This window comes from Pagrus pagrus (assembly GCF_965226575.1).
Source record: "Pagrus pagrus genome assembly, chromosome: 12".
NCBI lineage: Eukaryota > Metazoa > Chordata > Actinopteri > Spariformes > Sparidae > Pagrus > Pagrus pagrus.
In genome coordinates, this window is record NC_140196.1 from 30,032,878 (window position 1) to 30,054,503 (window position 21,626).

General features: G+C 42.7%; 1 protein-coding gene across 2 annotated transcripts in view; it reads left to right on the forward strand.

The window, feature by feature from the left end:
* Positions 1 to 19,278, forward strand: part of depdc5 (DEP domain containing 5, GATOR1 subcomplex subunit) — a 34,787-nt gene extending 15,509 nt beyond the window's left edge. Inside the window, exons 27-43 of one of the 2 annotated variants that reach the window (XM_084368072.1) lie at positions 300 to 460; positions 862 to 982; positions 2,512 to 2,679; positions 2,789 to 3,011; positions 3,927 to 4,063; positions 4,150 to 4,255; positions 4,497 to 4,559; positions 7,142 to 7,257; positions 9,614 to 9,694; positions 10,744 to 10,876; positions 11,172 to 11,271; positions 11,446 to 11,685; positions 13,777 to 13,946; positions 15,728 to 15,899; positions 15,992 to 16,052; positions 18,516 to 18,598; positions 18,688 to 19,278. In XM_084368072.1, coding sequence (XP_084224198.1) covers positions 300 to 460; positions 862 to 982; positions 2,512 to 2,679; positions 2,789 to 3,011; positions 3,927 to 4,063; positions 4,150 to 4,255; positions 4,497 to 4,559; positions 7,142 to 7,257; positions 9,614 to 9,694; positions 10,744 to 10,876; positions 11,172 to 11,271; positions 11,446 to 11,685; positions 13,777 to 13,946; positions 15,728 to 15,899; positions 15,992 to 16,052; positions 18,516 to 18,598; positions 18,688 to 18,986 — 2,434 coding nt within the window. In that variant the 3' untranslated portion in view covers positions 18,987 to 19,278. The remainder of the gene's footprint in view (positions 1 to 299; positions 461 to 861; positions 983 to 2,511; positions 2,680 to 2,788; positions 3,012 to 3,926; positions 4,064 to 4,149; positions 4,256 to 4,496; positions 4,560 to 7,141; positions 7,258 to 9,613; positions 9,695 to 10,743; positions 10,877 to 11,171; positions 11,272 to 11,445; positions 11,686 to 13,776; positions 13,947 to 15,727; positions 15,900 to 15,991; positions 16,053 to 18,515; positions 18,599 to 18,687) is intronic. The other variant, XM_084368073.1, reaches the window with a different exon arrangement.
* Positions 19,279 to 21,626: the final 2,348 nt, after the last annotated feature.

Sequence of the window (21,626 nt, forward strand, 5' to 3'; positions counted from 1 at the left end):
GCCACAGTTTCTGAACACAGGCTGTGTGCATTTCTCTGTGGATTGAGTGTTTTGATACATTCATACGGCACCTAGAAATGGAAATCTTACTTTCTAAAATGGCACCTTTAAAATTGGAGGTGAAGATAACATCGGCATTACAGCAAACCAAACTGAGATGTTTCCTGCTTCCTAAATAAGCAGATTTACATGTATGTACATCCTGTTGCACATAACAAACTCCTCTGCATAAGAACTCCCCTGACCATCATTAAGCAAAGCAAGGCTCATCTCTTCCTATGCTTCTGTCTCTTTCTCAGGAGGGAAGATGAAGGCCCAGTGATGAGTGCATCTCAGGTGTTTGAGGAGTTTATCTGTCAGAGGTTGATGCAGGGCTACCAGATCATAGTCCAGACCAGTAACAGGAAACCACAGCCCTCTGTGGCCACGCCGCTCGGCAGTAGCCCTCTTTACTCCAGAGGTATATTAATGTTTGACATATTTTGTTTTTGTCTGATGTATTATTTAAATCCTTTATATGTTTAGGTTGACCACCGTAGTGTATCAAAATGTAATGATGTATTATTTGATGAGTTAGTTTGTGATCATTAAGTATGGCTTATTCTCAAACAGCCTCATGTATGTGTAGTAAAGTTATCTCTTGATATTGGATATTCACTGTAATATATCTGGTCCACCTTTAGTAATAGTCTCAATTATACTACAACTTAATAGATACTTGTGATGAGCTGAAGTGGAGCAACAGTCTGCAAACACTGGTTTCGGTATTTAAGACAGTTTGTCTCTGAAAAGACATTTTAGTAGAACATATCAACAGGGCCATGGTGACTCCATGTGTCTTCTTTCTTCTTGTGTTCTCAGGTCTGGTGTCTCTGCGTCGAGCAGAGGAGGAGGAGACTGTTTACTGGCTCAGCATGGGCCGGACCTTCCATAAAGTTTGCCTCAAAGACAAGATTATCACTGTTACTCGCTACCTGCCCAAGTGAGTACGACTGGCAACCTCGAACACAGATAGGACTAATTATGCCATGTTGATGCTCCCAAATGGGTCAAGTATCTTGAGAGGTTAGAGGTTTAAGTGTTACAACTAGTATTAAAACACTTAGTATTCCATAAAAAATATCCCGACGTCAACTGTCAAATAGCTTTAAAGTAAGAACTATTAAATCTTTTAATAAAAAGCTGGTGAGAGGATTTTAAAGGATGCTGTTTGGAGTCAAACAAAAAAGCTGCTGCTGCTGTAACCCAACTGGAAGGTTAGGGTTAACCTCAGGGTCTAATGCTCTGCTGTATGTGTAAGGGAGGGGCTCCAAAAGTCTGAGACCACTTAGGAAATCTCTAATATTGTCAAGTTATCCAGGAAATAATCAGAAAGTTTGACGATTCAGGAAGTAAGTGAACGCGTCAGAAGTTAAATTGTTATTCCAAACAAAGAGGGGCTTTCTCAGCATCAAATCATCGCTGGACTAAAGCTTTCTAAAGAGGAGCAGTGCATGGAACTCAAATACTTTACTAAATAAACAACACAAGAGTCCAATCCACAGTCGTCCTGTCAGAAGAAGCTGTCTTAAGTGTCTCAGAGGACGAGCAGCAGTTTCTAAACCACTTCTCAGGAGGAAACAAGGACAAACGCTTGAGGTGGGCTAAGAAATACCAGAATTTCACAGTGGATGACGAAAAAAGTCTGTTTACTGATGAATCCCAGTGATAGATTAGTGTCAGTAACAGAGGGGTCTATGTAAGGAGACCAACAGGAGAGAGAATGATACCACAGTGTTTCAAAGCCACACTGAAACATGGTGCTGGAAGATGTTTTCAGACTCCTGCACAGAACTGACTCCACCCTGACGGAGGAGAAGCACCACTCCATTCTTCAGAGACATGCTCCACCCTCTGGTTTGATCTTTGTGGAGAAGGATTCATACTGCAGCAGGATAATGAGCCCAAACACCTCAAAGCTTTGACACAACTACTGAAGACCACAGAAGACCAAGGAGTCCTGACTGTCCTCCACAGTCACCTGACCTCAACTCCATTCAACACTCATGGGGACCACTTGAAGACTGAGAAAGCCCAGCACTCTGTGACATCACAAGAGGCTTCGTGAGCACTGTCAGATCATGCTGGGATAACATGAGTCAGGTTTTACACTAACTTGTGGAGTCCATGCAGCTCAGTGCATGCTGTCATTAAAGCAAAAGGGGACAAAGAAAATACTGAGATATTCATTATCTGTAATGACTAAAATTGTATTACATTCAAAACAAATGCAGTATAAAAGTATTTTGACTAGTAATCCCTGACTTTTGGACCCCAGTGCACATGAAAAGGAGGACCAGTGTCCGTTAGGTCCTGAGTTCTGAGTCATATGTCTCAGGGCTGTGTTTTCCACCTGGCTTGGCGTCCCGTATTTCCCGTCAGCTCTATGCTGTCACTATTTGATAAAAAAAACTAGTATTAACTACATCAACAGGCTCAAAGCTGACTGCCCTGTGCCTGTGTGTGTTTAAGATATCCATACGAATCAGCTCAGATCCAGTACAGCTACAGCCTGTGTCCTCCACATTCTGACGCTCAGTTTGTGTCCTGCTGGGTGGAGTTTGGCCACGAGAGACTGGAGGAATACAAGTGGAACTACCTGGACCAGTACATCTGTTCTGCTGGCTCTGAGGACTTCAGGTACAAACACATAGTCAAACACATGCACATCATGTGTTCTTTATATTACCACTGAGTTGTGAGCGCTTCGCTTTTTATACACTTGGATATGTATGTATGTACTCCACAGTTTGATCGACTCGCTGAAGTTCTGGAGGACTCGCTTCCTCCTGCTGCCAGCCGGAGGAGCTCGCCGGGTGGCAGACGGGGAGGGGCACTGGGATGTGTATGGGGAGGGAGCAGGTGCTGGTATGGGTGGCAGTGGGGACGGGGTTCTGCTGGATGGCTTCATTCGCTTCCTGGAGGGCCTTAACCGCATTCGGCGTCGCCATCGCTCCGACAGGATCATCAGGGTGAGGCTGTCTCAGTTCATATCATGTTTATACATGACAACAGCTTCAGAGTCCTCACAGCTGTCATCTTAAAAACAGACAACTGCATTGTTATGAATTGAGTTCAGAAGTGGCACATAAGATCACTGTAGAGGGCCATATAAGATGTTATACGTTAGAAATAAAATAGCGTGGTCAAACAATTCAAAACAATAAAGCAAAACAGCAAGAAGCAATGAAATATGTCTCCAAACACCTGCACAACAAATAGACCACGACTCAACTCAGAGTGTGTGTGTGTGTGTGTGTGTGTGTGTGTGTGTGTGTGTGTGTGTGTGTGTGTGTGTGTGTGTGTGTGTGTGTGTGTGTGTGTGTGTGTGTGTGTGTGTGTGTGTGTGTGTGACTCATCCCAGAGTTCAACCCATTAGGTAAATCCTCCATTTTGTTTTTCCACATTATGTTATATCACACAGACTTCTCTTGTAGATGAGATTATGGAAAATGAGAGCCAAGCGAGATTTAGTTTTATATTGAGCAGCAAAAAAGCTGCAGCAGGACGAGTTTGAGTTGACATGTCACGTCCCACAATGTGACTATTACCCGTATGTGCACATCACAGTGTCGGTGCTGAGATGATATATCATGCAGTCCTAATGTCTTGTTTCTTACAGTAATGGAAAGTAACTAAGTAGCTCAGACATTTGATGAGAAAACTTGTAGTTGATTGAGAAAAGAATTGTAAGATTAATAAAATATTTCTTGGTTTCATTTCATGTGACTCTGATATGAAGATCCACTTCTGAGACTTACAGAATTCTGCTTGACGTTTGCAGACAACAAAGAGTCAAACAATCCAACAGATGACTTGTCACGAATACAGTTTCTGATCATACATATAGTGATCATCTTTCACGTCCCTCTGTTTCTGTCCCACAGCAGAAGGGCACACCAATGAAAGGACTGCAGGTTACCAGTCCTCTCCCCTCGTATCCCACTGAACCTGTGGCCCCCCCACAAGGCAAGAAAGGCACCTCGGCTTTGTCAGCCTTACTGGAGATGGAGCAGAACCAGAAGTGAGTCTCTCATGGGACTGCAGACTGACATGTGTGTTGGAGCTCTGAATCTCAGTTTTAACTACATTCCCTCTGCTTCCTGTCAGGACGCTGGATGAGCAGCAGCAGCAGCAGCAGGTGAAGCCCTCAACAGCTGTCAGCGACCCGTCAAATGTTGCCACTGCTCCCACATATGTAGACAGTCCCCGCAAGGTGAGTGTCTGTTCTCTGTGTGGTTATTAGAAGTTGTTTTGCTTCAGGCATTTAGCTCCTGCAGACACATCTGAATGAATTTTTATCAGCAGTAAATTCTTGGTTGGTATTTGTTGGTGCTTCAGAGCAGGGTTTTTGTTTCTCTCCTTCCATCTGCTTTGTTCTCCATGCCTCTGTTCTGTTCCTGTTGCTGAGCTTTGGGTGTTTGATTCTTGGTTATGTTCCTCCTGTATGCTGACAGGACGCTGCCTTTATTTTGGATTTTATACGTAGCCCTCGCTCCTCCTACATCTTTCACTCTCAGGTCAGTAACCAGGTCCCTGGGCATCACTGAAGCTGTGTTTTTGTTGTGTGTGTTTGTGTGTCTGTGCTGTAGCTCCTCTAACACACTCTGCATTGCTGCATGAGCATGGTGTGCGGAAACACTGTATGTGGGAGTCACATGATGTTTGTCAGATTCCAGTTCTCACTTTCATTGAGTTTGTTATTTGTGCTCAGTACTGTAGTGCGTGCTGGTAGATAGTGACAATGTCAAACTCTGGGATCATATTTAATCCACAGTACCTCTGTGATGGTTCAAGTTGTTGGCAGTTCCCCACAGCTGAAACTTTTAGATATAAATCGTATTCAGTGAGGTTAGTGGTGACAAATGTAATGCACTGACAATCATGTTGACATCATGAAAAGTTACAGTGATCTGACAAAAAGTGTAAGAAAGAATTGAACATTGAATATGTATAGATCCAATAACCAAAGAAAACATTTCATATAGATTAATGAGCTCCATTTTAGCTGTTGAGCCTCCTGTTTCTATGACATCAGGACTGGGTGTTAAAGGTCCCATATTATGAAAAACTCACTTTTTCTGGGATTTGGGGTGTTATTTTGGGTCTATGGTGCTGCCACACGCATACAAACTTTGAAAAAAGACCATCCGTGCTTTTTTGAGTGAGATACAGATTTCTGACGGTGTCTTGCCTGCAGTTTCCAGATGAGCGAGTCAAATTTGGCTTCGGTTATCGACGTCGACGACCGGTCATTTGAATAATCCCACCCACAGTGTCCACCCACCAGGTACAGCGCTACTGTCTCAGATATCCGCCATTATGCTATCGAAAGCACCATGTCGAAGCGCAACGAGAGGTGTTCTGTTGTTGGTTGTAAAAATCAACATAAGTGCCTATATTCTGTCCCAGCTACAGAAGAACAGAAGAGGCAGTGGTTGCGTTTCATTTTTAACGACAACGTGCCGGCTACGGTTCTTGTGAGTCTGTTTGTGTGTGCTAACCACTTCACATCGGACTGCTTCAGTAACGAGGGTCAGTACAAAGCTGGCTTTGCCTCGACACTGACCCTCGTAAAAGGATCAGTCTCAACCATACGGGACCCAGCAACTGCACCCGAGCCACAGGTGAGTGTCGCCACGGTTTGATAGTATTTACAGTTGCCTACGAGTATGGTGAAGTCAGCTTGAAACTGGCTAACTAGTTAGCTCCACTTCGGTCCGCTATGCAACGGTGTTTGAAGCGAGTTTAATGTTAATAATATTACGAGGGAGCTTGGTTGTCACAGTAAAAAGTCTGGAAACGTGCAGACTGGAGACAGAGACTATTCGAACAGTGTCCAAGAGTTTGGAGACTGTGTTAGAGACAAAACACAGCTTTCGCTAGCTGTTTTTAGATGTTACCTGTTGCAGGTCAGTGGGAGCCGGGTGGTTGTGTTGGGGAGTCCTGCTGCAGCCGCAGAGTCTGTATTTTTCTGAGCCTCTCCTTCTGGGTCCGATTCTGGGTCAAACTGGTGTGGTTGAACGACAGCATCTCGGCGAGCCATAGTGATACATCCACCTAAACATTAGCACATGCTACCGCTAGCGTGAACGGCATCCTCTCCCTGAGAGGGGCGTGTAGCAGGACGGAGCTCATTAGCATTAAAGGTGCAGGCACTGAAACAGCTGCTCTCAGCAGAGCTCACTTGAGCAACTTTTAGACAGCTGAAATTCAGGACGAGGATGGGTTTGGGGCAATACATTTCAAATACAGTGTTGTTGGACCTCTGACAGCTGTGTGAAATTGATGAAAAACAGTATAATATGGGACCTTTAACCCTCCAGTGCTATCTATCCACACACTATATACCTCCACTATACAATGAGGTCAGTAGAGTTGTGTTTGCAGTATTTTCAGTACTTAGAATGACATTTGACACTATACATAAAAGTAAAGTTTTTAACAGCACACTTTCTTTTCTCTGTGGTTTAACTGAGACGGCCGTTTCTTGAAAGAGACACATGTTTTTAAGTGTCATGATCTGTGCTGTGAGCAACACAAACAAAGTTATATTCAGCTTCACTGTATTGGAGTGGTGGCAGTGATCACAAAGTCAGATATCTCAACCCTAGTTAAAACAAGTAGAGCCTGACTGATGAATTTTTGCAGCTGATGCTGATATCTACATTAGCATGTAAAATATTCCAATATCAGTATATCGGCCGATATACACACATTTTTTTACAACGAGCCCTTAAATGTGGTTATCAAACAGGTAAAAGGAGGTGTGATATTAAACAGTTCAACAATAAACTTTATTGTCTAAAATGACATCAGTGCACTGAAATGGTAAACTGAACTGAAACAGTAAACTATTATTATAAGTTGCCCCAGACATCATTGTATAATCTCTATTAAAATCTCTTTAAAAAAAACAAACAGTTTTCATATCAGTGCATGTCGAGCAACATACGGTATGGTTGATACCGATTTACCTGTGATAGGCCAGTATTGGTCTATAAAAAAGGACATCTGCATGACTGGATACCATGAGATGTAAGTGAGGAAGTGTTTTTGTTTGGAGCATACTGACTGAAGCAACTCACTTTTTGGAGTGTAGTTGCCTGCTGAAGCCAGCGAGGCTGCAGATAAAGGAGTCCAGCCAGCAATGACAGCTGGAGCAGCAGCACAGCCTGCAGGAGAGATGGCAGCCAGCAGCAGCACTGCAGACACCAGGTAACCTCGTACATCGTACTGCAGGGATGCTCCTTACAGCTCCAACAAAACACATCCAGCACGTAAACATAATTGTTAAAGCAGTGTTATAGTTAAATACTTTAAAGCAAGGGTTGGTCAAGCATTTTTGTGATATTTGAGGAAAATCTCTTAACATCCTGACAGCAGCCAATAAATCAAATGCTTTGACAAATAAAAGAAAGAAATCCAGTAACTGTAGCTTTTATAGGCCTCTGATAAGCTCATCCAATCATCTCATTTGGCCATTATGAAAAGATTGGACAGGCTACCTGTCTGTCTACCTACAGCTGTGGTCAAATGTTTCCATCCACTCATAAAGAGCATGTTCATCATGGCAGTCTTCAGTTCCTGTGATTTCTACAGCTCTCATGTTTCTGTGATGAATGAGTGGAACACAAACTACTTTGTCACAAAAACATTCATGAAGTTTGGTTTAGTAATGAATTTATTAAAGGTCTTCTGAAGATGTGACCAAATCTGCTGGATCATTAATATACATACAGTAATTCTAATATTTGGTTAAATGTCTCTCGGCCATTTTCACCTCAGTTAGGTTCTTTTGATCTCCATCCACAAGCTTCTGGTCGTCCTCTGGCTGAATCTTTAACCGCTCCTCTTGACAGAATCTGTGAAGTTCAACTAAATGTGTTGTCTTCCTGGCACAGACTTGTTTCTTCAGCACAGTCCACATGTTCTGATGGGGTTCAAGTCAGGACTTTGGGAAGGTCATTCAAAAACCTCAATTCTGGTCTGATTGATCCGTTCATTTACCACCTCTGATGTATGTTTGGATCATTGTCCTGCTGGAACACCCAACTGCACCCAAGAGCCAATCTGCTGCTGATGATTTTAGGTTTTCCTGAAGACTTTGGAGATAATCCTCCTTCTTCATTATTCCATTTACTTACTTACTTACTTGCATACTACCAGCACCATGCTGGATAGTAGGTCTGGTGTTGTTGGGGTTAAAGGCCTCACCTTCTATCCTCCAACATATTGATGCTCATTGTGGCCAAATAACAAGAACCAACAAGAAGCAAGAGCTTCTTTCTAACACACCAGCCTCTCAGCTCATGTTGATGTAAAACACACCTGGCTTTGGACACTAATCACACATTTTGATTGTTCAAGTTACTGTATGTATATTAATGATCCAGCAGATTTGGTCACATGTTCAGAAGACCTTTAATAAATTCATTACTAAACCAAACTTCATGACTGTTTTTGTGACAAAGTAGTTTGTGTTCCACTCATTCATCACAGAAACATGAGAGCTGTAGAAATCACAGGAACTGAAGACTGACATGATGAACATGCTCTTTATGAGTGGGTGAAACTTTTGACTGTGACTGTACGTATTTGCCTGCCTGCACACACTCTGCAATCATAACAACTAACACTACCAATAGCCATGGTCGTTGTTAATGTTCATCATGATAATGTGAGGTGTGTTTACTTACATATGAGTGACACATGAGGTAGCTGGATATGGTTATAGAGATGATAACGACATGTTTCCCTCACAGTACAGAGCCTCTGAGCCTGCTCTATAGCAGCTTGATTACTCAGTAGCACAAAGCACACAACCACTGAGCCAAAGAACGAGTGAGCAGCAGCAGTGACAGACTGCTGTTCAGCAGATAACAGAGTACTACAAAGCACACAGCGACTGAGCCCAATAAAAGCTGCTGCAGCAGCAACAACACACTCCTGTTGCAGCTAACGTTAACATAAAGCATACATCTCCTGAGCCGAACAGAGTTGCGGTGGAAGCAACGGCCTCCTTCTGTGACTAATGTTAGCATAAAGCACACACCCGGAGTAACTGTAGTGCTGGGTAGGCTTTTTCGCTCTGAGGTACGTAAGGGCGGCTATATTGCTTGTGTTTATTTGACTGTGGTATTTCAGAGTTGTTTGTTGATGTATTTATTGGTCTTAAAGGCTCAGAACTAGCCAGCAGCGAGGGCTAAGAGGCAGTCTGAAGTCAGGCAGTACACCTTCATGTTTTTTGGAGAGCGGCTCTAAAGGGAGGAAGAGGGATTTTCTCGGTTGGATACTTTCAAAATTTGTCTTGCCTATTGTTGGTTTCTACAGTCTTACCAAGCCCAGCTTTAAACATGCTTTAGTAATTGTGTCTTAGATGTTGTTATTTTATGACATGAAATGTTTTGCTCAGTTAAAATTATTTTGTATTTTGTCCTAGTATGTTTAAGTTGTATTTGTAAGTTTTATTGATGGACCCCAGTGAGACCAACTGATAAGCTGATAATAAATCCCTGATAATGGAACTAAACGGTAACATGTGGTCCAGCACTGATCAGGGATCTCTTCACAGTGGGCAGTATGCAGCCGGAGCCCTCTCTCTGTCCTCTTCCTCAACACTCGTGGAGATCCTGGAAGCCATCAAACATCCGACGTAAGATTTGTTGTTGTGTGTATTTGGCAGTCACTTCCAGCAACAATGTTTTGAATAAGATTTGAATGTATTATTATCTTATATACTTCTAGTTTTGTCTGTTAACTTATCTCAGGATTCCCACTTGTGGTATCATGATTTCCATTCTAAACCAAAAATGGATCGAAATTAAAAGGTGATTTTGAAATTAAAAACAGGATTGGCGATTACTGTTGAATCACTGAAGGCTGGTGTTTTTTTTGTAGGACAAAGTCAAGCTGTTGTTGTGGAATACCCCTATCTTTTTAAAGAAGGGTTTGAAAATGGAAATGAGAGCTGCCAGGACATAAAACCAATGATCTGTTAATCTTAACTAATCCAGATGCAATGGTCTAACAATGACAGAACAGTCAGTTCTGAAAAGAAATGTTAAAATCGAATCAAATCGATTTGTTAATTTAGAGAATCATGACACCCCTAGTTCCTACATAGTATGGAAAAGTGTGAAATTTAGCATGAGTAATTATCAGGTCTGGATAAGTATGGAAAAATATTTGTGTTTCTAGACGAGCCCCTAATCTGTTTACAAAATCTAAAAGTCTGAATTTCTAAACATAAATAATAATCACACAAGCAGAGTGTTCTTCATGGAGTTTGGAGCAGGTTCAGGTTCCTTATTCAAAGGGAGGGTATAACCTACCAAACTTTAGGAGCCACTATCTCGCTTCTCACTTCCAACCACTTCGGACTTGGTTTAATGCAGAGATCTTATTGTAAGGAAACCATACCGTCATGGCTGCGTACATGATTCTTTCCAATAGACACAGTGAAATAACTATTAAACTTTTTCAACTATAAAAGAAACAGGAACAATAGCATAATATTATTTATTCAACATGACACAAATCTAGAGAATTCTGTCATTTTGAAATGAGAAATGTGTAGGAATCCCGTTATTTGAATGAAACTGGACAAGAGGCTCTCGTCCAGATTGAATCTTTTTTATTTGGTTCCTAATTGAAGAAGATATTTTTCAGATAGCATGGTGTCTGTGCTGTCTTGTGTTACAGGACAGGTGTGCAGCTGCTGGCAGAGCAGAAGGGCCTACCACTTAACTGCTTTATTAGCGCAGAGGTCATTCACTGGTTGGTCAACAATGTGGAGGGCGTGGCTACACAGGGGATGGCTGTGGATATCATGCAGGTAAGAGTTGAATGTCCTTTAACTTGATGAAAAATGTCATGTGATCAAGGAAAGCAGTGAATGAGTTTTTAAACAATCGTCCATTTTAGCTGAGTGCATTTTAAAAAGAGAGCAAATGGTGAAATGATGAACCCGATTGTCCTGCATTCTTCAGGAAGTCACTCCTCTTGCCAAAGAATAGTCAGGCTCATAACCTTGATAAGACCACAACTTTACAGGCTTAAGTTGTCAGGCTTAAGCATTAGAGATCCTGGTAGATGGCTTGCTACTGTCTCTGTCTGTGTGGTTTGTGTAGAAAATGCTGGATGAAGGTTTGGTGGCCCACGCTTCTGGAGATGCCATGCGCACATTTGTCTACGGATTTTACTTCTACAGGATCGTGGGAGAGAAGGATGGTGAATGGATTTAAGATACACTCCATGCTGGTCACTGCTTTCATGCAGTTTTGAGCATGCTCGTACAGTATACCCATACACTATATCTATATGTCCATAATTACTGTCAGGTAACTCATGTAAAGGTTTCCAGAGGGTGTTGTCATGACATTCTCGCTGTCCCACCCTATGCAGGCCTGACATCCCAGCCTCCACCCTCAGCAGCTGGAGGCTGGTCTGCTGCAGCCCTAGAGGACTTTGCCCTGTTCCAGAGGAAGTGGTTTGAAGTGGCCTTTGTGTTGGAGGAGCGCCGACCCTGCGACCTTCCAGCCTTCCTCCTGCCCTGGCTACCCAGCCGGCCAGCTTCCTACGCAAGTAGGCACAGCTCTTTCAGCCGCAGCTTTGGAGGACGCAGCCAGGCCGCTGCACTGCTAGGTACACCCAGCCTGATCCTCCCGATCCAGCCCACACCACACAGGAGCTGCAATCTCCTCACTCATCCAGTCTGATGTTGATCATACAGTCCAGTTCAGAGAATTGCCTGGGTCCAGTATTTACATGCCCCACAGGGCAGAGAGGGTACATGTGTTTAAGGGCTCTTTGTCAGGTAGTTTGATAGAAGCCAAAAGTACAAACAGAAATCCTACATGGTTCTCCTCCTGCTGCTAAGTACTGTGATATTTATGCAGACTTTGTGGCTGTACAGTTTGCCCTGCCCTTCACATGACCAAGGAGAGTACTGAGCACCCTCCAGTGAGCCCTTATGGTTCTATACAGCTTTCATCTACATCCACATCTGTCTGAAGCTCATTATTCTTGGACTATACCAGTTTTCACCATTAAATACGTGGAAGTGTTTAGAGCAGACCACACTCTCTGAGGGTCAATCAGGAGGACTGATGCAACCTTGTCTACTGCAGGGGAGTGAATCAGTCCTCCCTTGTTATCCGATGAGACTTGTGGCTATCGTGCTGAACTAAGACATTATGGTGTGATGACTCCTCAGCAGTCATTTCCTGAGACACTGTAACTTGACACAGCTCATACAGTGCTCTAACTCATTTAACATGTCGAGAAAAATGGACAAAATACGCAGTTTAGGTCCTTGAAAGTCAGAAATAAACACTATGAGTCCCCTGAGAGATGGTGTTTTTCAAAACCCAACTTTCTATTTTGAATATCCAAAAGAAGTCAAGTTCAAGGGTAATGCCACCAAGTTTACACATTAAAGTGTGTTTACAGGTCTTGGGGAGTACTGCTGCATTTGTGATAAAGTGATATAAGGTTTCGTGATAAAAAGCCTCCACTGATGTCACTCAGTGGCTGAGTGGTTTTAAAGAGGAAGAGGAAGAAGAATGTGTGGAATAAAACATGTGATATCTCTGGTTCTGCTCTATTGATTTTTATTATTTGCAGCTTCCTCTGGAGCCGCAAAAGACTTCATACTACTTCATTCACATATGCAGCAGAACTCCCCAACACCTGTAAACACACTGTAATGTGTTAAAGTGGTGGAGTTACCCTTTTATAATTATATAATAATAAACCAAAAATAATGAGCCCTAAACGTACATGACAACAGACATACCACTCACCATTACAACTTCATTCACATTAAATCATATTCCATCTCACACAGTAGGATTGTCACCATCACCACAGTGTTACATCTCATGACCTCATCTTGTTGTGTGACAGAGAAATGCTGGACTCAGCTTCCTGACAGTGGACTGTAGATCTGCATGGAACAGCTGGTGGTGTGTTCTCTAGTGTGTAGTGTATGACGAGTGTCTCCTCTAGCTGCAGCCGTATCCCTCCGTCCACACTGGCTCTGCCTCTGTGTGATGTGGTCATGATCAGATTTTTCCACCTCCACCATCCAATCAGTGCATGCTTTGTGGTGCAGCTGATCCAGGAGCAGTAGACAGTAGGTGTGCTGTTTCAGTGCATGCTGTGGTATTGGTGGCTGTGGTTTAGTAGTGCTGTGGTGTGCAGTATCCTCACCTGTCGCTCTCCTCCTAGCTCTTCAACATGAAGCACTATCACAACAACACGTTGTGACACTGTTTCTGCCTTGGCTCCATTCTTGCTTCATGCGACCGCTCAAAGCTTCATTCATCAGCAACACATATGCAAATAAATGCTTTCTCAGTTTGGACTGGTTTCCTGGAGTAGACCTAATGTGATGCTGAAATCATTGATCAGACACTGGCTGCATTCATAGCTTATGAGTTGTTCTAAGTGTTACTTATGAGACCAGGAAACTGAGATGACTGAGACATTAATGCTGTTTACACCTGTAAGCATTAATACTATCAGATGACTCAATGTGTGTCAATGTCTTTAACATCTGTAATTGACACACTGAATAACAAAGCTGCTCATCTAATGACATTAAATGTCAATCCATGCTGTCACGCCTCCGGCTGCCTGTCCATCATGCCATCCATCTCCCTCTCTTTTGCTTCCTTTGCCTCCTGTCTTCCTGTCTGTCCACCTCCCACCCTCCATCCGTCTGTCCTCCAGCTGCTACAGTCCCGGAGCAGAAGACAGTCACTCTGGATGTGGACGTTAACAACCGCAGTGACCGAACCGAATGGTGCAGCTGTTATTATCACGGAAACTTCTCCCTCAACGCTGCCTTTGAGATTAAGCTGCACTGGATGGCTGCCACTGCTGCAGTGCTCTTTGAGATGGTAACTAGACATTAATGCCTTTTTTGTATGCCAGGGCCATTATGTTTTCAGGTTGTCCGTCCATCCATCTGTTTTGTGTTCCAGAGATATCTACTAAAGTTAGCATGCTAACCAGCTAGCCTCAACCCATCCTGTCGCTAAATACCACGTTGTACCTCAAGAGGAGATAGCCACTATAGTTTCAGCTGTCAGATACAGTGGTGCTTGAAAGTTTGTGAACCCTTTAGAGTTTTCTATATTTCTGCATAAATATGACTTAAAACAGATTTTCACGCAAGTTCTAAAAGTAGATAAAGAGAACCCAATTAAACAAATGACACAAAATATTATACTTGGTCATTTATTTATTGAGGAAAATGATCTAATATTGGTTTCAGTATCTGGTGTGACCCCCTTGTGTAGCAATAACTGCAACTAAACGTTTCTGGTAACTGTTGATTATTCCTGCACATCAGCTTGGAGGAATTTTAGCCCATTCCTCCATGCAGACAAGCTTCAACTCTGGGATGTTGGTGGGTTTCCTGCAGGACCCACATTCTCTTGAGATTCCGTGCACGGAAAGATGTCCTGACATTTTCCTTTAGAATTTGCTGGTATAATTCAGAATTCATTGTTCCATCAATGATGGCAAGCCGTCCTGGCCCAGATGCAGTAAAACAGGCCCAAACCATGACACTACCACCACCATGTTTCACAGATGGGACAAGGTTCTTATGCTGTAATGCAGTGTTTTCCTTTCTCCAAACATAACGCTTCTCATTTAAACCAAAAAGTTCTATTTTGGTCTCATCAGTCCACAAAACATTTTTCCAATAGCCTTCTGGCTTGTCCACGTGATCTTTAGCAAACTGCAGACGGGCAGCAATGTTCTTTTTGAGGGCAGTGGCTTTCTCCTTGCAACCCTGCCATGCACACCATTGTTGTTCAGTGTTCTGATGGTGGACTCATGAAAATTAATATTAGCCGATGTGAGAGAGACCTTTAGTTGCTTAGAAGTTACCCTGAGGTCCTTTGTGACCTCGCCGACGATTATACGTCTTGCTCCTGGAGTGATCTTTGTTGGTCGACCACTCCTGGGGAGGTTAACAATGGTCTTGAATTCCCTCTATTTGTACACAATCTGTCTGACTGTGGATTGGTGGAGTCCAAACTCTTTTGTAACCTTTTCCGGCCTGATGAGCATCAACAACTCTTTTTCTGAGGTCCTCAGAAATCTCCTTTGTTCGTGCCATGATACACTTTCGCAAACATGTGTTGTGAAGATCAGACTTCGATAGATCCCTGTTCTTTAAATACAACAGGACGTCCACTGATAAACAAAATATCAGTCTTGGTTTGGTTGAAATAAATCCTCAGTTCACAGCAGATTAAAATGTGAAAATATTCTGGCTCCGGTTGTATCCCTCCACACACAGGTCCAGTTGTTGTTCCTGAGCTATGACATTGAATAATGGACAGAAGTTTTTTTTCAGAATATTATAATGTCACAGGGAAGTTGACCTTTTGGATATTTAATGTCATTACTTCATCATTTCATCCTCTGAGACATTTTGTCATAGTTCTTTTTTGAAATGTTTAATTGTGGCCAAAAATGTGTTTTGTAAAGTCACAGTGACTTTTGACCACCAAAATCAAACCAGTTCATCCTCGAGTCCACATGGATGTCTGTGCCAAATTTGAAGAAATTCTCTTGAGACGTTTTGAGATCACAAGTGAAGGAACAGATCAGAAGAGAGGACAGGTGTAAAAATAATTGTTTAAAACCAGTTAATGTCTGCCAGGTTCAAGGGTGGCACAGGAAGGCAGCCTCCTGCGGCTTCCTGTTAGTGCCGGTACTGGAGGTTCCTTTTGCACTGACGTCATACCTGTACGGAGATCCACTGAGAGCCCAGCTGTTCATTCCTTTGAACATTCACTGTCTGCTGAAGAACAGCAGTGACAACTTGTTTGAAGGTACAGAAGCCGTCTGACTGAATGCTGTGTACATACGTGTGATGTGCACAGTAGCTCAGTCTCAACATCTGTCTGGTTAATTCACCAAACAGGGTTTGAACCAGAGACGTACTGGGACAGGATGCAGCTGTTTCAGGAGGCCATACTGTACAGGTTAGTGTTATGTGGTTTTGTTAAATTGCAGTAACCTCTTGGGTCATATTTGTACAGCGATCTTTGGGGTACGATGGGACTTTCTGAACACAGAATTATTTTATTTGAGCAAACAAAACTCTATTTTCCTCTCCATAAGTTGATTTGTGTGTTTGCTCTTCAGAAAACAGGAACAAGATATAATTTTTTGCTTGGATGTTTTGTCTCCAGTTTCATTGCCAGTAGGATGATACACAATTAGGGAAGCACACAACCACACTGTATTTTAAACAGGTTTAAACAGGTTTGGTGTTTTATGATCCCCGGCTAAACAAAAATGGGCAAAGAGCTGGAGCGTGGTTGGAGCTGAAGTAAGCCTTGTTAGTTAACAAAGCCAGACTGTGTTATTTTGGATCCACCAGACCTTTTGTAGGACCTGCCCTACTCTACCTCTGATTGGCTTGGTTTTTGTATGATGAAAGCCTCAATGGCTTCGTGGTCCTGGTACTCCATACTTTATACATCCAACAACTTTTTGACGGGACAAGGAGAGAAAAGTGTTGACAGTCAACTGAAGACTTCTTCCTGTTGAAACGCTAAATAAAGAGATTCTATGCCCTGGTTGTCCAGGGCCCAAGTGCCTGTTTTAGGTTATCCTCCTGTGTCCACACACCCTTGGGTGCCCTGGTAGGCTGCTGGACAACTAGAGGGAGGGAGGTCAGTGGGCAACAAAGGAGGATTAGCCAGCAAGCATGCAATTTCCTGACTTTATGTTCAGTGGTTGTCTGGGGTTGATGTGTCTTTGTTTTCTTGTTTGTAAAACAAACAACCAGTGGCGGAGCCGAAAAAGCAGATTGCGAGCTGTAGTTTTCCTGATAAACACACTGTCGCAACTGCAGTGTCTCTGGGCTAGTTAGCTAGAGCGGACAGGCCAGGTGTCCGCCGAATAGGCTGCCACCGGGCTGCCCTTTAGCTCCAGAAGATGAGTGACCCCGAGAGGAGCAGCAGAAGACCGGGAGAGAGGCCGAAGAGGTTGTTGTGTTTACTCGGTGTGGCATGTGTTGTCATCTTTGCCTAGCTACAGGGTCACAGGGGATCACTTCTGCTAGCAGGAAACAGGAAGTTGTTGTTGTTAGTGTAGGTCTGGAAAAGTAGTGTGAAGTTAACAAAGAGGTTGGCAAATAAGGTTAGCAGGGGGCTCTTGGAGTTAGTACACATCTGTACTCAGAAAACTACAGCTCATAAACCACTGTATCAGAACCACAATAAAACTGACATCAGAAGAGCTACTGTGTGATGGTAGGTGTCCACAGGATCTGTCGTTTTTACGCTTCCCATTCGTTGTCTATGTAGAAAGCAGTGCATTACGTGTTACAAGAGACAGGGCGTCTTATTGCCCACTTCTCATTTGCATTAAGTTTAAATCTGACTATTTCATGCAAATCAGGGGAGTCCAACCTCTTTCTTAGCTGAAGCCGACAACGGGACAAAATAAATGTAAAGGGAGACATAGTGGAGTTCCTATTTTCGTTTTGACAGGTAAATTCTGTAGTCTACCACTTACATGACCTGGCAAGTGACATTATTCTAAAACGCATAAGAATAACTCCCCCGACATGGTTAGAAAATACTGCCTCTAGAGCCAGCTGCACAACGACAAAAGGTCATAGTATGATGAGAATAGCCTGACCTGACAAGACAATGGAGAAAATAATTGTATTTAAAATTTGGGGTTGGCTAATGGTTTGGATGAGATTATTAGATATTTTCATGCAGTAACAGTGACACTAAGACACAAGGTAAGCAAAACAGAAAGAAAAAGTAAACCCTGCGCAACAATCTACTCACGTGAACAGCTTTAGTTGACAAGACGGTGAACACGATGATTCAGGTAGGCAAAGCCAATATTGTCTTTCCTTTTTATACGCAGGTCTACTTAAACTTAATCAAGTGATCCACTGATAAAACGAGGGAGGAGGGTGCTGTCGCCTGATCCGCAAGCATTCTGCAAACAGCCGGGAAAAAAAAAAATAATAGTGTTTCCACTCACTTCTAAAACAGAGGCACATGCTGGCCAAATCCAAATCTTTATAACTGTAGGTTGTAGCCAGTAGCACCTACCAGTAAAAAATATAATATACATATATAGTATTCATAACATTATAGCTAGCCAGCATAATAATTGCTGTTGACCACAATATAAAATGCTTTTAAATAATATCTTGGATTTATTTCAATTTGCATGTGTCATGCTTTTTTAGATTTTCTAAAAATGATCCATTAAATTGAGTGATAGTAGTTTCTCTATAAAATGTCATTTATGTCCTTCAAAAATCTTTTTCTGTGCTCAAAATGTCCCATCACGTTTAGGAATATAGCGTCATAGTAATCCTTAGATTAAGGATTACAGTTCCCATCCAAACATTTTCTTTGAATATCTGAGAGACATTAGGAATGAATGTTTAACTGTGCTCTTCTTCCCAGGTTTGGATTCGTCCACGACAAGTTCTCTGCCTCGGCCTTTAATTTCCCATCGGAGAACAAGCCGCAGTACATTCACGTCACAGGTTTGTCACAACACACCGTTCCGACACACAAACTGCCTTTCTGTTTTAACCGGAGGCTGATGAGCTTCAGTATGCTTTTCTTCTGTCAGGCACTGTGTTCCTGCAGCTGCCGTACTCAAAGAGGAAGTACTCGAGTGGGCAGCAGCGCCGACGCAGAAACTCCACCACCTCCAACAGCCAGGGGCCATTCGGCGGTGAGGAGCGGGTCGGTTACTACTGGGCCTACAACACCATGCTGACCAAGGCGTGGAGGACAAGCGTGCTGGGTGACGAGAGGCTGGCCGACCGCCTGCTCAGAAACTTCACCGACTTCTGCTCCAACAAGGCCAACAGACTGCTCAACTTCTGGGACAGCTGCCAGGAGAAAATGAACGCCAGCGCTCCCTGACAGGAGGAAAACAAAACGTCACAGAAGAAATGTGAAAACTATTTAAAATTTTTATTTACCTAATGACTCAAAACAGGTGACTTTGACTGGCCTGCAGCTCTGACTGACCCCTCGATGGATGAACCTTGATTTCTGTGGATGTTTACAGCTCTACAAGCTTCATTCTCCAGTTTGGATGGTGGAAGATGACATTTTATTTTATCAAATTCATGCCTTAAGAGCAGAAATTCTCCTCCAGTATTGTGTTGTACTAATTCTTAATTATTTACACAATATAAATAATAAGACACTTGTTCATCTGGAAGTTTCTTTTTTAATGTAAAACCAGTCAAATACGAAACACCAGTTTTAGATTTCCACTGGTTTTTATGTCACAGCCACCTGACATCACTTCCTGTCATTTTCTGAGTCACATGCAGCGTCATGATGAGACATGTCTGTGTTAACACGGCAGGATGTGTCCATTCATCAGTGTTAGACAGACGAATGGACACACTGACATGTGGCTGCATGGCAGGGTCCTAATTCACATTCAGCACAAACACTACTGCTGCAATAAACACTGATAAATATTCTCGACAAGTCCCTCCTGACCCGACCGCTTTTAAAGGAAACACGTAAATACATGGAAGCAGATAACACTCGACCTCCTGTTTCATGGGGACATTAAATGAAGAAAGTGAGTAAAAGGTCCTAAATCCACCTCTTTATCCACACCAGATGTCAGTGGGGTCTCTTCTGGGCCAGAACAGACAGACATGGGTGAAAACATCACCTCCTTGGTGGAGATAATACATGTTACATTGGTTAAAAAAGGCCAATGAGGATGAGAAACTGATTATATTTGTACATCCATATTACCATAATTTCAAGATGGATTGCATCATTGCCTGACTGTTCCACAGTGGTGAACTATTCCAGACGAGAGTCAGAGTTCATCCAGAAATGACCAAAGAGAATAATAGTGGACAGTGGAAAACAGCAGTTGGAGAACTGATGTGGGTTGAGTTAAAGGCCACAGGATCATCCTGTCTGTGTTTGGTTAACTTGTCACTTTTGCAGGTTGAAGTCTCACAGTTAGCAGGGACGTTTGCAAAAAACATCCAGTAAACATCTGAAAATCTGCGTTTGAATGATCATCTTTTTACATGACTTTCTTTGAGTCATAAATAGTTAGTTTGGCACTTCAAACATTAAGTTTGTGGTCCTCAAAAATGATTGTAAATCCTCAGGAAACATCACCAGAACTGGTCTGTACTTACCTCCATGTGACCCCTCATCAAAGGTTGCATGCAGCGTCTATATGCAGGTCAACTGCCACTAGAAGGCCCTCAATGAACACAAAGCAAAACACATAAGTAGTGTGGGACAGAGATTAATGTTAAATTAGCATCTATGGTTGGACCTACTAACTGACCTATCCAGGTGTGTTTTCAGGTGCCTGATAAAGTTTTGTCGATTCGTCGTGCTTTTTTTTAATTCCGCAGACGTTGCATTTTGTGAGTCTGTTGTGTGACGTCTTCATTAACCGAAGCTGATGACCAACAGCACAGAAGCTGCCAGCGTGCTCGCCATGCTGTTCTGAGCTGCTGCAGCAAACATCATCTGTGGCCGCACACGTGAGACAGGCGGGAGACACAGAGGGAATGACCAACTAAGATTCTATTCTATTCAACTCATTCTATTCTGAAGCGACGACTGCTTGACATAGGTTTATCTGAGCAGGCCGTTGGTTGGTTTGATAATTATTTGTCTAATAGAAAACAATGTGTTTATTTTGAAGGCAGCTCATCCACACTGCTAAATGTTTCTACCGTTGTGCCTCAGGGCTCAGTTCTGGGCCCGATTTTGTTTGTTATTTATGTAAATACATTGGGTAGAAACATCCCAAATGCCAAATTTCATTTTTATGCTGATGACACGGTTTTATACTGTTGTGGCTCCACTCTTGCCGAGGCCCTTGGCAACTTACAGATTGCTTTTAACCTTGTGGAAAGTCAGCTCATTGAATTAAGACTCGTCTTAAATGCTGCCAAAACTGAACTGATGATATTTTCCAATGGCAGGGAAGTAACTGTGTCTCCTCCCAGCATTTTGTCATTACAAGGGTGTGAGATTGAACTTCTATCCTGTTACAAGTATCTCTGCATTTTAATCGATGATCGACTTTCTTTTAAACCACATGTAGAAAACCTGGTAAAAAAATTAAGACTGAAACTGGGATTTTTTTTCCATCACAGATCCTGTTTTTCTTTTTCTACCAGGAAAAAATTGGTTGCTGCCACTTTCCTCCCTGTACTTGATTATGGCGACCTCTTATATATGCATGCCCCTGCAAATTGTCTGCGTTCTCTGGACACTGTGTATCATGGTGCCTTAAGGTTTGTCACTGGATGTAAAGCCCTCACTCACCACTGCACTTTATATGCTCGAGTTGAGTGGCCATCTCTGGCAGCACGCCGCCTTATACATTGGCATATTTTTATTTATAAAGCCATCTTGGGTCTGCTCCCCCAATATTTATGTAATTATTTCTCTAAATCCCAAAGCAATTACCGCTTGCGTTCTAATGAGTTTTATGTATTAAACATGCCCAAAGTTAATTCTGAATTTGGTAAGCACTGCTTTAAGTACGCTGCA